The sequence below is a fragment of the Dipodomys spectabilis genome, unplaced genomic scaffold (assembly GCF_019054845.1).
Source record: "Dipodomys spectabilis isolate Male_0828 unplaced genomic scaffold, ASM1905484v1 ptg000095l, whole genome shotgun sequence".
NCBI lineage: Eukaryota > Metazoa > Chordata > Mammalia > Rodentia > Heteromyidae > Dipodomys > Dipodomys spectabilis.
In genome coordinates, this window is record NW_024870772.1 from 24,981,808 (window position 1) to 24,999,587 (window position 17,780).

Genomic DNA, 17,780 nt, shown 5'->3' on the forward strand with positions numbered 1-17,780 from the left:
AGGAAGGAAGGAAGGAAGGAAGGAAGGAAGAGAAAACTTGTTGGTATCTTTTTTTTGTTTTGATTGCCAGTTCTGGGGCTTAAACTCAGGGTCGGGCTCTGTTCCTGAGCCTCAAAGTGCTCAAGGCTAACATTGTACCACTTGAGTCACAGCACCATTTCCAGTTTTTTTTTTGAGTAGTTAATTAGAGATAAGAGCATTCTCATGGACTTTTCTGCCTGGGCTGGCTTCAAACAATGATCCTCAGATCTCAGCCTCCTGAGTAGCTAGGATTACAAGTGTGAACCACCAGTGGCCAGTTTGGGATGAGTGATTTTATTATAACTAGAAATAAGTCTGGTAATTGTCATAAGATATAAGGTACTTACCTGTCATCCCAACTACACAGAAGGTATAAATAAAAGGTGTGTGTCAAGCCCTAGTTTTACTAAGAAGAAAGCAAAACAAATAAACAAAAAAAAAAAAAAAAATCCAGGTATTTTATAAAATAACTACTCAAAACAATTACCGGTAATGTTCAACATTAATAATGGAATCATCAAAAATATTTCCATGTAAGCCAGGTGGTGATGGTGCACGCTTATAAGGAGGATGAGATTTGAGGATCGCAGTTCAAATCCAGCCTAGGCAAGGAAGTCCGTGAGACTCATCTCTAATAAACCACCAGAAAACAGGAAGTGGCCCTGTGGCTCAAATAGTAGAGCACTAGCCTTGAGCTGAAGAGCTGAGGGACAACACCCAGACCCTGAGTTCAAGCCCCATGACAGAGAAAAAAAAATGTTTCTATGTAGTGAAATAAAGTCAAAATAAATTCTGGGGAAATAATTAATCTACTTTGTTAAAACAGCTGTATCTCTGAGAACAAGGAGAACACAGACACAGCCTAAAGGGCAAGCAAGTTGGAGGAAGGCACATGGGCACATATGTATGGTTGAGAATTCTACTTAAAGTTATAACAAACTGAACTGACAAAGTAATTTAATATACAGTATGGTCAGAGCCAGGCAGAAAGTGTGTTTATGGTAAAAATAAATGAGTTACTATATTTGTTAGGGTAATCACTACAAAGATTTCGAAAAGATTCGACAAAGTAATAAAAGTCATTACTTGCCTTATAGTACCAATCCTGAAATTTTTTACAGCAATCTTCACTACAGAAATCTCTCACAACACCATCAAGTTCTTTAGTTGCACCTTTCTTACACAGCTGAGAACAATAGTTGCATGTAACACATCTTAATCCTAAACGCCTTGCAAAATCCTGCTTGTACAGTAGTTTGCAGCCTGAAAAATAAATATTAAATATTTTTTAAAAATTAAAAAATTTTTCAGCTGAGACAAAAATTACAATTTTATTAGTTTTTTAAATATCCAATGAATTTGCATATAGTTCTATCTCTTTCCTTACTGAAACTAAATTTACCATAATTTCAGCCTGTAAAAACTAGATCAGAATCTATTAAAAATATATTACATATAAAAATATGTTATGTGGAGTCAAGAAATTACTGCTTTAAGATTAATTTCTCAGGACTGTTCTTCATTCCACTTCAATAGAATCTTAAACACTAAAGTAAGTACCCTACAAAAAGCATTTTAGATCATGTAGACCACTGAAAATGGATGGATGTTGCCTAAGGAGACATGTCAGCTAAAATTTCTTCCTTTACTGAAGGAATAAATGCATTGTTTTAAGATATGATTAAGGTTCCACTTAGTTTTTTTGTTTGATTTTTGTTGATCATAGGGCTTAAACTCTGGGACTGGGTGCTGTCCCTCAGCTCTTCAGCTCAAGCGAGCGTTCTACCACTTGAACCAAAGTGCCACTTCTGGTTTTCTGGTGATTTATTAGAGATAAGACTTTCATGGAATTTCCTGCTGGGGCTGGCTTTGAACTGCAATCCTCAGATCTCATCCTCCTGAGTTGCTAGGATTACAGGTGTGAGCCACCAGCATCCTGCAGTTTTGGGGAGCTTTTTAAAATTTTGTGTAATGACTTTTTTGGTTTGTTTATGTGGTACTAAGGAATTGAACCCAGGACCTCATGCATGCTAGGCAAGCACTCTACCACTAAGTCACATTCCCAGCCTGCACTTAGTTTTTAAATTTTCATATATAGTTCATGCTGGCTTTGAGCTCTAGATCCTCATTTATACACTATTCTTGAATTATACTTTAAAATATTTTGTAAGTTTACCTCTATGAGCTTTATTTAACTAGATTTTTTTTTTTTTTTTTTTTTTTTTTTGCCAGTCCTGGGGCTTGAACTCAGGGCCTGGCACTGTCCCTGACATTCTTTGGCTCAAGGCTAGCACTCTGAGCTACAGTGCCACTTCTGGCTTTTTTTCCCTGTGTTATTTTTCCCTGTGTATGTGGTACTGAAGAATTGAACCCAGGGCTTCATGCATACTAAACAAGCACTCTACCTCTAAGCTACATTCCCAGCCCTTAACTAGATTTTTACTTAACCAGGTGTATATCTCATTATTTCTGAAAGGTTTAAAAGAAAATTAGGTGCAATAAGAGAAAGGAGGACAAAAAAAGCCATTCAATTTTTTAACATATATATATCCTTTTAAGTCTGTTATTATTCATCTAAATCTTTAAGGCCCTTCAAATGAAACCTATATTTTATTCAGTGTAAATTATGTATCTACTGCTCTTAAATCATTTTAGTAAAACACACATTGAAATTTAAATGCTATAAGATCACTGATACACATGTAATCAACACCAATAGGTTCATATTTATGATTTGGTAAGACTGCTATTAGATAAAAATTCAGGTGCAAAATAAGTACATTTAATATTCTTTTAACATTTTTAGGATTTTCATTTTTGTTACAGCTTTGCTCTTCAATAACAGTGAAACATGGCTGTTGGTGAAATGTACCAATTAAACTTAAATAGGAATGCTAGTTTCTTAAGAGGTACCACCTTACATACATAACAACATTACAAATGAAAATTGTGACATACTAATAATGACAAAAACCCTAAGCTCTGGGGAAAGTAGATTTAGAACTAGAGTTCTTTTTTACAATCTGCTTCCTGACACTACAGTAACAAAGTGAAAAGGAAATTCTCCAATATGCTCTATATAACAGAATCCAATGCTCCCCCTAAGTTTTCCCACTATAGAACTGTGGCTTAATGTAATTTTCTTTCTGGTATATATTAAATTACCTGAAGTACTTGAAACCAGAAGAATTTTGCATTTTGGAGATTTCTGTATTTGGGAATACTGGCATAGTCTTCAGTGATTTGAGCTTCCCTAATCTAAAAACTTTTTAAAGCATCATGTTAATGCTCAACAGTTTTGATTTTAAGTAAGGATGTTCAACTTACAGATAGAAATTTTGTAGGCTAGGTACTAAGCTAAGAAAGGAAAATGGAGCTAATGGGAAAGAATTCTAACTCACTTGGAAAATCATCTTTCAGGCCATAATGTAGAAATTTAAAATGACAGGGCATATCAGTGCATTATTATTAAAATTTACTTGCAATGGGAAAAAGTGGATAGTATATTTTTAGTGGTAAAATATTAAGAACCAGAAATCTGCAATACATGTAAAATAACAAGTCAGTTAAAAAAGTAAACTTGTTTTGTTCAGTGGCATTAAAATTGTGCAGCTACTCTGAACATCTGTTCAGAATCGTCTGGCAATGTCATGTTTTTAATGGTAACCACTTTATACTACTAAAGATAATAAAAATATAACAAACAGAAAACATTAAAGATCAATATAAATTATGACCAATACTATATATACACTTGCCTTCACTACAGAAAGGTCTCTTAACTCCAGAGAAATTTACTGTTTCATGAAGAGTCTTCTCCTCTTGACAGTATTCACAATATGTAACTATACAGTGCAACTTCTTATAGTCATCTGAACAAGTTTTGCTGCAGAACTGATGCACTTTGTTCTAAATGCACAATGAGAACCTTGGTAAGTATTTGACAACCAGCTCAAGAACAAGTTTAAAAAATTAACAAAACAAAAATAAAGTATACAAGCCAATTTAAGAGAAACATAATGAAATAATTTGCCAATTTAATGTTAAGATATTTGGAGATACATTTTCTTCAAACCACAGGCATTTAAACGAACCAATTCACTGCTAAATATAAACACAGCTCCAGCTGGGTGCTGGTGGCTCACCCTAATTCTAGCTACTCAGAAGGCTGAGATCTGAGGTTCACAGTTTGAAGAAGCCACCCAGGCAGGATAAGTCCAAGAAAATCCCTAAGACTCTTATCTCCAGAAGTGGAGCTGTAGTTTAAGTAGTAGAGTACTAGCCTTGAGCAACAGAGCTCAAGTATAGCACTCAGGCCCTGAGTTCAAGCCCCACAACCCACCAAAACAAAAACAAAAACAAAAACAAACAAAATTCAACACTACTGACCATTGTAAAATTACTCAGTTAAAGGATGAAAGCTATTATCATAAAAATATGAAGGCAAGCTGAGCACCAATGGTTCACATCTGTAATCTCAGCTACTCAGGACACTATGGTGGAAAGTCCATGAGACTTTTATCTCCAATTAACTACCAAAAAGCCAGAAACAGTCCCAGACATTGTTGGCTCACACCTATAATTCTAGCTATTCAGGAGGCTGAGATCTGAGGATCACTGTTTGAAGCCAGCCTGCAAAATAGTACCCGAGACTCATAAACCATTCACAAAAAGCCTGAAGTGACACAGTGGCTCAAGTGGTAGAGCGCCACCCTGAGCACAAAGAGGGTCAAGAACAGCACCCAGGCCCTGAGTTCAAGCCCCAGGACTGGCCAAAAAAAAAAAAAAAAAGCCAGAAATAAAGCTGTGGCTCAAGCAGTAGAGCACTATCCTTGAGCAAAAAGAGCTCAGAGACAGTGCCTAAGCCCTAAGTTCAAAGCCCCAGGACTGGCATTCCCAAATCCATACCCAAAAAGAGAAAAAGAACCAATCTATGACAATCTGGAATGGATATAGAAGGAAATAAAGGGAGATACAATAAAGAGAGATAACTACAAAGAAATACTGTTCTTACTGGTAGAAAGGAAAGAGGTGACATTATCCAAAAAGAAATGTACTCATTACCTAACTTATGTAACTATAACCCCCTCTTAAAAAAGTAAAAATTGGGGGCTGGGAAGGTGGCTCAAGTGGTATAGCACTAGCCCTGAGCACAGAGAGGCTCAGGGACAGAGCCCACGCCCTAAGTTCAAGCCCTAGGATCAGGGGATGGAGGGAGAGGGGGAGTAGTTGTACAAAGAGGTTACAATTCCATTAAGTAAGGTTATAAATGCAATGCATTTTGATCAATGTTACCCCATCCATCATTCTCTCCATTTTCCCCTTCCCATTCCTAATCTCTAGTTACACAGTTCAACTTGTACATATTTTTTGTATTTGCTCACTCTTTCTCCCTTCATTCATGTGTCCAGCCCCCCTCCAACATGTTCTACTTCTTGGTATTAATGTTGTTAAACCATTCATTAGTTCTTCAGGAGTTACACCTTTAGATTTCTCCCCTAAGTATACCATATGTTAGTGAGTTTGTGTCTATATGCATAAAACACTGCATATGTCATCATGTTTGTTAGTATTTTAGATGAGAGAAATATGTGCCTGGTACATCTTAACAGTAACAGGTCTATCATGGAATATTGGCACAGACTATCACATGGAATGTGCAAAACCTGAGAGTAAGTAGTTCGCTCAAATGGAACATAGTTAGCAACTGTTAAATTATTTGTCCTAGTCCCAAACCCACAACAGGCAAAACTACTTTTCAAGTGGCCACTCAGGCAGTTATTAACAATTTAAATTTCAGGAAGGCAGATAAGTGTTAGTCTGTATTTTCTATTAAAAGGGAAGAAAACCTAACACTTATCAGACACATGAGGGCCAAATAACCTTGGGCAAAAGAACTCAGGGACAGTGTCAGGCTCTGAGTTCAAGCTCCAAGCCCTACAAGCCCAAAATCAAAAAAGAGGGGGGGGGGGGGGGGGAAGGGGAGGGGCTGGGAAGGTGGCTCAATGGGAGAGTGCTTGCCTTGCATGCCTGAGGCCCTGGGTTCCATTCCCCAGCACCACATAAGCAAAAAGGGGGGAAAAAAAGCCAGAAGTGGCACTGTGGCTCAAGTGGTAGAGCATAGAGCACTAGCCTTGAGCTGAAGAGCTGAGAGACAGCGCCCAGGCCCTGAGTTCAGGCCCCACGACCGGACCCCCCCGAAAAAAAAGGAGGGGGTGTCTAGGAATGAATTCAAACTCATTGGAAACATGTTCCAGTTTGAATATAAAACTCATAGGAGGAAAAAGACAATAAAGAAACCACAAGTGGCAACAATGCAATAATAAGCAAGAGGACTTTACAGACTCAAGCTTCTGTGGGATAAGTTCAACTCTAATTCACCATAATAGTATCATTTAACTGATTCCAACACTTAATATCCATGTAAACAGAAGCAACACATCAAGAGTACAAAACTTGAGTAGCAATGATGAACATGGTGAAAAGAACCTAATTTTCAAGAATTATGAAAAATCAGTTTATGTAGGATCTTGAAGTCCCCATAAATACTGTTTCTGCATGGATTTTCTTTCTTCAATCCCCTTTCTTGTTGGAACTTGAACATTATTGGTAGTATCACTTAAAGAGGTATTAGTCACTAAAATCACTAGATGTGCCAAGCAGTCTCAAAACAATGACTGGTATAAATGCTCTGAAGAGAACAACAAACAAAACAATAAATAATTTTCCAGGCACTAAAATAAGAAAATTAGAGCTTTTTAAATACTTCACAAATCATGTAGTTCACTTCAGTCTAAGACACAGATACCGAGTAACTTACCAATCATCACTAATAAATGATGGCTCAAAAAACAGTTTGCTATTAGTTCCACACCTTGTATTTCATTATATACAGTTCATGCTATACCTCTCACCCCATCACAACACATCCCAAAAATTGAAAGAAAATAACAGCCAAAAGTAAGAGCTCCTTAAGATATAGTGGGCAGTGAAGGTCACACATCTACTAATGTCCCCTTTATGAAAACAAAAATCAGCACTCAGAACTGCTAGGGGCAAAAGAATATGGCAAAGTAGTGCTCACTTCAACAGCACATACACTTAAACTGGAACAATACAAAGAAAATTAACATGGTTCTGCAAAAGGATGACACACAAAATTTGTGGCAATTAGGAAAATCAATGAAGGTAAGACTAATAAACATTTCAAAATTTAAAGGTCTCTATTCTTTTATTTAAACACAGTTATAAAAAGTTATGGTAGGGGGCTGGGAAGGTGGGTCAGTGGTAGAGCGCTTGCCTTGCATGCATGAGGCCCTGGGTTCGATTCCTCAGCACCACATAAGCAAAAAGAAAAAAGCTGGAAGTGGCACTGTGGCTCAAGTGGTAGAGCACTAGCCTTGAGCTGAAGAGCTGAGGGACAGCGCCCAGGCCTAGAATTCAGGCCCCACAACCGGACCCAAAAAAAAAAAAAGTTATGGTAGCCTAGCTCACATCTGTTATCCTAGCTATTCAGAAGACTGTGATTTGAGAATCATGTTCTCAGACAGCTTGGGGCAGAAAAGTCTGTGAGTCTCTTATCTCCAATTAACCACCAGAAAACCAATAGTGCTGTGGCTCAAAGTGGTAGGTAGAGCATCACCCTTGCGCAAGAAAAGCCCAGGAACAGTGCCCAGGTTCCCAGTTCAAGCCTCATGACCAACAAAAAATAAAAATAAATGCATAATTTTTTTACAGTAGGGTCTGGGAAGCTGGCTCGTGGAAGAGTGTTTGCCTCACATGCATTAGGCCCTGTGTTTGATTCCTCAGCACCACATAAACAAAAAAAGCCAGAAGTGGCACTGTGGCTCAAGTGGTAGAGCGCTAGCCTTGAGCTAAAGGGCTGAGGGACAGCGCCCAGGCCCAGAGTTCAAGCCCCATGACCGACATTAACAAAAATAGCTTTCCAGAGACAGAAATACCATAATTATTTTATTTACTGGACTTTCATTTTAGCACCAGATAACATATGTAAGAAAATATGACTTACCTCCCATTCTAGAATTTCTGGTTTTGAACAAAAGGAATTTTTGCAGTAGTTGCATTTCAGCTGAATATCACTTGGTGCTACAAACTGGCCATTTGAAGATGACTGCATGCTTAGAGCCTAAAATAAAGAACAAAACACAATAAGCCTGGTATTTTAGAATTTCTACTTGTGACAAACATCTACTATGTGCAGAGAAAAAAAAGCTACCTTGTTAAATATTTTTAATATATAAACTATAAATTTGAAATGTCCTTAAAACATATTTATAAAACTGAAATTTATTTTTACAGAAGTATTACTATTTACCTAAAATAAGAAAATAATATGAAAAAGAAAGCATAATTCAATTATAATTTTCTCACTTGAAGGAGATAACATGTTAGCTGCAAAGTTCTGAACTAGCAAACAAATAAGTTAACAAAAAATAGTCAAGGAACAATGAAGCTAGGCACCTGTAATCCTAGCTACTCAGGAGACTGAGATCTCAGAATCATAGTTCAAAGCCAGCCTAGGCAAGAAAGATAGTGAGACTCTTATTTCCAATTAACAACCAGAAAACCGGAAGTGGCACTGTGGCTCAAGTGGTAGAGCACTAGCCTTGAGCTGAAGATCGCAGGGACAGTGCCCATGCCCAGAGTTCAAGCCCCACAACCAACACCCCCCCCCCAAAAAAAAATATCAAGGTACAATGAAGAGAAAAAGAAACCTAACATATACTTTATGTGTTTTCTGGGGAAAAAAATAAATCAAGTAGATTTAAGACATATACTATCAGGTGAATAACATTTTTTAAATTAAAACAAATTGAACCTCATTAAAGCTGACTGTTTCTCCAAAACTAAGTACATTAGAATCTGTGGACACTAAAATTCATATGCTAAAATATAAACCCTCCAAGATGATAATAGTATTAAGAGTTATACTTTGGGGGGGGCAACCTCCTAATTTAATTAGTGTTCTGATTTAAGGGAGTATGGAGAAAGAGGTCTGATGAACCATGTACATCTCTTTTTCTCTTATCATGCCATGAATTGTAAGAAGGCACCATCTATAATGAAAAGGCCTTTACCAGATATACATCCACCAAAGCTGCACCCTGAACTTTAAGATAGAAACTTCTGCCACAAGCTATCCATTCTAAAGCATTTTGTTCTAACAGCCTAAACAAACTAAAAACACTATCCTATCATGTAACTTTGAATATAAAGTTATCTGGTTGGGCATCAATGGCTTGAGAAAACTCCAAGTCTCCATCTCCAAAATAATAGCAAAAGCCAGGCTGGAAGGGCGGCTCAAATGGAGCATATCAGTCAAGCAGGTAAGCAACTCCAAGGTCCTAGAGTTCAGTCCCAGTACTACCAAAAACAAGTAAGTATAGATAATAAACTAATAAAGATATAAAGTTAAAAAAAAATAGCTAGAGGCCAGGTATCAGGGCTCATGCCTATAATATAATCCTAGTTACAGAGGGATATGTGGATCATGGTTTGAGGCTAGCATAGGCAGAAAAGTTCCTAAGACTCTTATCTCCAATAACTACTCAGAAAAAGCCAAAAGTAGCCCTGTGGCTCATGTGGTAGACCACTAGCCTTGAACACAAAGAGGTTCAGGACAGTGCCCAGGCCCTAAGTTCAAGCCTCAGGACCAACCAAAAGAAAAAAATAATAGTACACACACACACACACACACACAATGTAATGAGTCCCATCAAATTACAGGTACATTTTAATGAAATGAAAAAGGTAGTTAAGATATTTTCTATTATTAACTCCGTGGACCCAACAACATAAAAAAAAAAAAAAAAAAGATTAAAAACATTTAAGATTTGACAAGCAGCATATCAGATACTGTCTTCAATTACTTAATCTAATGATACTTTAATTTCTGGTGTAAAAAAGATAAACCAAGGCTGGGTGCCAGTGGCTCATGCCTATAACCCTAACTACTCACGAGGCTGAGATCTGAGGATCTCAGTTCAAAGCCAGCCCAGGCAGGAAAAGCCGTGAAACTCTCTCAAATAAATCACCACAAAACCAGAAGTGGCATTGTGGCCTAGGTGGTACAGCGCTAGCCTTGAGCTGAAAAGCTGAGGGACAGTGGTCAGGCCCAGAGTTCAAGCCCCATGACTGACCAAAAAAAAAAGACAAACCAGAAACAAACATTATATATAAAGTCTATGAACATGATCTCACGTTCTAAAACAGAAGTTTAATCATGAATGAATTGTCATGTAAAATATAGAGGATATAACTTAGCAAAGATAGCATTCATCTGCCTGGATTCAAACAGCTCAATTTAAATACAAATAAAACTATTGTAGGAACATTTTAAAGACTCTATTTTCAGTTTAAATAAACATAGAACAGTTTCTGGAATAAAGTAGAATTGTTGGATGAATTAACACGTGAAGCACTGATTTGAACCTTTAGGCAATACCTGAAATTTTCACACAAGAGGTAAACCTCAGTACTACCTACCTAATGCTTGAAAGAGGTACACCTACTAGTACTACCTAACTAATGCTTGAATTCCCTCTAAACTATTCCTTCCAAGTGGTCAACAGAGGAAGTCTGAATACTTTCAGTAACATATCTTCTGAGATTATCCATACTCCAACTTCGAAGAAGTTTGTCAGAAACTTCATTATAGTTATAAAGCTAAAATAACTGAAATTGATCCCATATAAAACTAAGGCCTGTCAGGTGCTGATGGTTCATGCCTGTAATCCTAGCTAATCAGAGGCTGAGAGCTGAGGATCATGGTTCAAAGCCAGCTGAGGTAGGAAAGTCTGTGACACTCATCACCAATTAACCACCAGAAAACCGGAAGTGGAGCTATAGGTTCAAAGTGTCAGAGTGCTAGATCTAGCGAAAGAGCTCAAGGACAGCACCTAGGCCCTGCATTCAAGCCCCATGGGAGAACAACGACAATACAACCCTAAGGTCTACCATAAACATCCAATGGCCTCTTGTTATGGCTCATCTCTAATATGGGAAACAAGAATGCTTCATGTTTCTAGGACAAATCTACCTACATACTATATTTATTAAAGAATAGTTTCCCTTTAAGAGTTTATTCAAATCATCGAATAGAAAATATTACACATCAAGGCCTAAATTTGACATTAAAATTTATTTCCTTCAAAATCTACATCACAATAACAACTTTGAATTCAATGTTATTTGTGCTAACAACCAAGTCTTCTGTGACTCATCCCATTTCTATTCTCTGATTTGATCCTCAATAAACTACATAAAAATTAATAAAGATACAGCATATTAGAATGATTATTTTCTATATGCATTTTATTAGGGGTTGGGAAAATAAATAACAAACCTGAAATTTAGCCACACAACTGGAATTGCAAAAGTTATACAGTTTTCCATCAGGCATTGTGGCTTGGTATTGAGGTAAAGAGGTTCGCTTACAAAAATGACAAATAATTCCCAAACCTAGGAAAGAAAAGACACATATCAATACCTTTACAAAGTAATGGAAGTACTTGTCTAAATATTAACTGACTTGAAAGTTTTAAATGGAACCTCCTATGACCAATTCTTATTACTTATATGTTCAAGATTATTTCATACAAAAAATACATTTTAAACATTTAAGATTACTTCATACCTTAAAAAATACAGACACTGAGGGAAAAGGTGACACTATTCAAAAAGAAATGTACTCATTACCTGACTTACATAACCGTAACCCCTCTATAATAATAAAAAACCCAGGCACTGGTGGCATACACTTATAATCCTAGCTACTCAGGAGGCTGAGATAGGAGGCTTGCAGTTCAAAGCCAGCAGGAAAGTCTGTGAGACTTTTTTTCCAATTAACCACTAGAAAGTGGAGCTGTGGCTCCAAGTGGTAGAGTGTTAGCCATGACCTTCAGAAGCTCAGGAACAGTGCCCAGACCCAGACCCAAGCCCCAGGATAAGCTAAACAAACAAACAAGTAAATAAAATTTTAAAGAAACTGACATTGAGCAAACAGGCATTGTACAAAATGAAACATAATCCCTACCTGACTTATGAAACAGTAACCAATCTGTACATCAACTTTATCATAACTATTCTCAAAAAATTTAAAATATTTTTCAAAAGACTGTTATGTCTCTAAACAAACATTGATATATTAAAAATCTGCTTTAATGCCGGACTAACAATTGAGGTAAATGCGTAACTATAAAGAGAACATCAGTATGTTTAAAAATTAAAAATGCAGAATGATCAAATTTATTGAAACAGTTTGCAAAGAAGGAATTAGTATAAGCAAGGTAAATAAAAGCAAAAATTGAAAGCAATTATATTATTGAAAGTTTTCACTTCCTAAATACCTGAAAGACTTACTTTGAGATTTTGCATATTTTGTCTTGTGACTGTTCATGCAAGCAGTTGAACAATATGGCTCCATATATCCATTTGGACCTATACACTGAGTCATATCAAAAAACCTGCACTGTGTCCGGCAACCAGTACAAGTTGTCAGTTTTCCATATTTCTAAAATTAGAAACATAAAAATAATTTTAAAATTAGACCAGAAAAAAATATCATATGCTTCATCTCCCCATATTTTTCCCTTGAGACATGGCCTTGCTATATATCCCAGACTGACCTCAAACTCCTGATCCTTGTGCCTCACTCACCTGAGCACTAAAATTACAAGCACAAATCAACATTCATTATACGTTTGGTGTTACAAGAATAATCATTTAATATCTAATCAGTTTCAGAGTAACAAATCTTTACCTACCTAGATAACCTACCTATTAGTTTCATGACTACTAAACTAGGTTCAAATATTTCAATTAGCATTGGCTACTTCTCTATAATTTAGCTTGAGTTATCTCTACATATAAATAAAACCTAAAGAGATAGCTATTTCAGAAGCTAAGATTTGAGGATTATGGTCTGGAGCCAACTCTCAGCAGGAAAATCTGTGAGAGTCCCATTCCAATTAACCACCAAAAAAACAGGAAATAGAGATGTTTGTGACAAGTGTAGAGTACTAATCTTGAGAAAAAAAAGTTCAGGGACCAGTGTCCCGGAGGGGAATGGGAGGTTGGGGGAAGGGAGGAAAGGAGGGAGGGAGGAAGGGAGGGCAGAAAAATCTTAAATTATCTACGTTCTGTAAATTTTTAAAGGGGGGAATTATATTGGGGATTCAAATCTGGGCCTTGTACTAGGCAGATGGCTGGTTGCTTAAATTATGCCCCAAGCCTTTTTTGCTTTATTTTTAGATCAGGTCTCAAGCTTTTTGCATGGGGTGTCCTCCATCTTTCTGTCTACTACCAACACTTGCCAAGTAGCTAGGATTACAACTGTAACCCACCAAGCCAAATGTTTTTTGTTTTATCTTTAAACTCCTTCCTTCCTATGTTCTTTACTTCCTCCCTCCCATCCTAGTGGTCCTCCTTCCTCCCTCCCTCTCCTCCTCCTCCTCCTCTCTTTCTCCCCCTTTCCCTTCTCCTCTGAGGGCCTGGCCTGGGTGCTGTCCCTGAGCTTTTGTGCTCAAGGCTAGTGCTCTACCACTTGAGCAGCTCCACATCTGGCTATTTTTGGTAGTTAATTGGAGATAAGAGTCTCAATGGATTTCCTGACTGAGGTGGCTTTCTCAAATCTTAGCCTGCTGAGCATCTAGAATCCTAGCTGCTCTAGTTAAGCATAAACCACTGGCACCCAGCACAATTATCTTATCACATACATATTCTACTTCGGTAGTTTTCAAAGCTTTTCTTATGGACAATGGATACTAAAAATGATGGATCCGGTTGCAAATATCTGTAATACCAATAATACTGGAGAAGCTGAGGCAGGAAAATCTAGAGCTGGAGGCCACCATGGGCTATACAGGAAAAACATGTCTCAATACATAAATACATACACACAAAAATAAAAGTGGGTTTAAAGTTGGTTGAATAAGGTATTTACTGTTTCAAATACACTCCCCAGCTCCCCAAAAATTTTACCATAGATGTAGGGAACAGTAGCAAAATTAATTAGGAGAAATTGGATATGTATGCTCTTAACCAAACAAAGCAAGTTGCATACAGTAATGTTAGAGTCATTAGAATCATGTGTCTCCTGATAATATGCACCTAAAGACACATTATCACAAGACTAACAGCCCCCAAATATATCATCTTCATGAATTCTGAGAAAGTACTAGACAAACACAAACTGACAGGCATCCTACAAAATGATCTATTCAAAATTATCAAGATCATAAAAGATTAAAAAATGAAGAGCTGTTTAAGTAATTCCCAACTGATGAAGAAACAGAAACTAGACATAACTTTACATCTCAAACAATTAAAAAACTAGGTAAATTATATGAATTAACTGTTCTGATTATACAATTCTCTAAGGAAAGGAAAATAAATGAAGTGGGTCCAACAGCTACCAAAGTTTGTAGACTAAAGGCAGTTAGGTGATAGGGTATACAAAACAGAAACAAGTAATTTCACTGGGCTGAAAAACAGGTGACGCTCTCAACTAGAATTTGGGAGTAATGAAGACAAGAGAACTACCTAAAAAAGAATCGTGACTATCCAAAGAGAGTTCCTCTTAAAAGAGGCATGAGGTGTGAGAATTGTTAGTTCTTATCAATTCTGATTTCTAAAATTTTTAGTTCCATCTCACTTTTAGTTCAAATAAAATATATAATATTCTTGCTAGATTATGTATGATCTATGTTCTACAAATGCACTTTTATTCTTCCTTAGTTATATGCAAAGCAAAAGATATTACATATTCTTGTAATCTTTTACATCAAATAGTTTTATGCATCAAGTATTATATTAAGATCTATCTTAACATTAAATATTTTTATGGTTAAACTTTGTACAACTGTTTGAAAATACTTTCTAAAACTGCCCTCCCCAAACAATAAAAAAGAACTATGTAGCCAGGCGCTGGTGGCTCATGCCTGTAATCCTAGCAACTCAGGAGGCTGAGATCTGAGGATCGCGGTTCAAAGCCAGCCTGGGCAGGAGAGACCGTGAGACTCCTATCTCCAATAAAACCACCAGAAAACCGGAAGTGGCGCTGTAGCTCAAGTGGTAAAGCGCTTGCCTTGAGCTGAAGAGCTGCGGGACAGCATCCAGGCCCACAGTTCAAGCCCCACGACCGACAAAAAAAAAAATTAAAAAAAAAAAAAGAACTATGTAATGTCTTCAACAAGCATCTTTCCACCTCTTATAAACTTAATGAATATAAATTTCAAAATCTTCATAAATCCCTACCTATATTTTGCTAATTTTAAAATGGTACATAATTTTATTTATTCATTCATTCATTTATTTTTGTCGGTAATGGGGCCCGAACTCTGGGCCTGGGCCCTGTCTCTCAGCTTTTCAGCTCAAGGCTAGCATTCTACCTTTTTTTTTTTTAATTGTGAAAATACCGTTCAGAGGGGTTACAATTACATGGGCAAGATAATGTGTACATTTCTTATCAAACATTATTGCCTCATCTTTGTTTCCCCTTACCATCCCTTCCCATCTCCCACCCCCTCACACACACACCCAAATGGTACATAATTTAAGAGATGCTGCTTGGTATATAGAAAATAAAGCTAAACCATAAATAAACATACAAATAAATGAGGTGTGAGAAATGATCTTTGCATATATGGCAATATAACAACTGAGGGCCAACTAAGAGCCATAGAACCACATGAAAGAAGCCAGATACAGCAGTCAGTGCCTGTAACACCAGCACTCAAGAGACTGAGGTAAGGAGGATCTTGATTTCAAATCAAGCCCAGGTTACATAGTGAGACTAAATAAAAACTTCCAAAATAGCCAGGTGCCAGTGGCTTATGACTGTAATCCTTGCTACTCAAGAGGCTGGGATTGGAGGATCATGGTTCCAAGACAGCTTGGACAGGAAAATCCATGAGACTCTTATCTCCAATTAATCAGCACAAAGGTGGAAGTGGAACTATGTATGGCTCAAGTGGCAGACCATTAGTCTTGAGCAAAGGGGCTCATAACAGCACCCAGGCAGAGTTCAAGCCTCAAGACCAAAGTCCAAAACACCTAGCAAAAGTTCATCAGATGACACAGCCTCAAAACCTTAAGATGGGAAATAAGCCAAGTAATTCTTTTAACTAAAAACAAAGCAAAACAATAATAACAACAAAAAGAAAAGCTTCCAAATGCAGAACAAAGTAACAGAGGGAGAGAGGGAGAAAAGGAACAAGTGAGGCAATTGAGATTCATGTAAGTTTTTCACACACACACACACACACACACACACAAACGGTGCTTGAAAAAATACCTACTAAAGGTCTTAAATCCCCTCTACCTTCCTACTTACCTCAGGCTGCATTAAGAAAGAGTCCTGCATATGTTCCCGAACCTCCTTCAGGAAGCTTGGATGGCTACCTACCTAAAAAAAAGATTTTAAAAGACTTTATAAATACATAATGGAAGGCTGCTAGATTCAAAGGTAAATAAGTATTCTACAAAAGTTCCTTTTACAAGGATGTAGGGAAAAAGGAACACCACTGCACTGTTGGTGGGAACATACATCACATCACAAGACACCTGCACATCTGTGTTCACACTTTTCACTATAGTCAAGTTGTGAAAATAGCCCAAGTGCCTTACAATAGACTATGGATTTTAAAAAATGTTCTTATACACAGTGGAATTTTACTCAGCAATTAGAAAGAATAATAAGTCATTTGCGAGGAAATGGATGGACTGAGAACAAATCATGTTAAGTGAGGTAAGCCAATTTCAGAGAGACAAACAGCAAGTGTTTCCTCTCATATGTTAAGTTAAACCTAAAATACACCAGGGTATGATTAATTATACATGTCTAGGCATTTATAAACAGTGATCAAAGGAGGATACTCTTAGGAGACTAACAGAAAAGCACAATATCTATGTGTATCTGATCATACAAAATATTTATCAAAATGAACTCCAGGAAATGGAAACAAGGTTTGTTCTCTTTTGCTGTTTTTCTTTTCTTTTCGTCCTGTTTGTTTATGTCTTTGGCAGTGTAAGGAAAAGCACAGAAATGGAGGGGGAAAGGATGAAAAATGCTGAAAAGGTGCTCACTGGACACTACACAAAAAATAAACATACAACTTGTGGGTAGGGATGGGAAGGAAAAACCGGGTGAGGGAAGGGATGACACTGCCCAAAAAGAAATGTACTTTTTACCTGACTTATGTTAACTTTAATCCCTCTGTACATCACCTTTATAGTAACAATTAAAAAAATTTTAAGTTCCTTTTAATGCTCTATTAAGACTTATAAATTCATTCCAACTTTTAAAAATGTCTATCTAACTGGGAGAAAGCAAAGGAAGCGTGACACTGTCCAAAAATAAATGTACTCATCTGATTTATGAAACTGTAACCCCCTCTGTACATCACCTTTATAATAACAATTTTTTTTTTAAAAATTTAATTCCTATTAAAGCCAGGCATGGGTGACTCACACTTGTAATATTAGCTACTCAGAAGGCCAAGATATAAGGATCCTGGTTCACAGCCAGCCCACACAGGTAAGTCTGAGACTTATATCCGATTACCCACAAAAAAAAAAAAAAAAAAAAACAGGACTGGGAGTGTGGCTTAGTGGTGGAGTGCTTGCCTAGCATGCATGAAGCCCTAGGTTCGATTCCTCATACCACATACACAGAAAGAACCAGAAATGGTGCTATGGTTCAAGTGGAAGAGTGTTATCCTTGAGCAAAAGCAGCTCAG

At 37.1% G+C, this 17,780-nt stretch overlaps 1 protein-coding gene and 1 non-coding gene across 2 annotated transcripts in view; one reads left to right on the forward strand and one right to left on the reverse strand.

The window, feature by feature from the left end:
- The window catches only part of Zmym2 (zinc finger MYM-type containing 2), a 107,902-nt gene that overhangs the window by 43,368 nt on the left and 46,754 nt on the right, over nt 1-17,780 (reverse strand). The window contains 6 exon segments of the mRNA XM_042685322.1: nt 1,112-1,284; nt 3,780-3,930; nt 8,051-8,167; nt 11,387-11,502; nt 12,403-12,553; nt 16,376-16,447. Coding sequence (XP_042541256.1) covers nt 1,112-1,284; nt 3,780-3,930; nt 8,051-8,167; nt 11,387-11,502; nt 12,403-12,553; nt 16,376-16,447 — 780 coding nt within the window.
- Nucleotides 7,098-7,204, forward strand: LOC122112950. Its single transcript, XR_006148325.1, has one exon. It is a non-coding gene; the product is annotated as a U6 spliceosomal RNA (small nuclear RNA).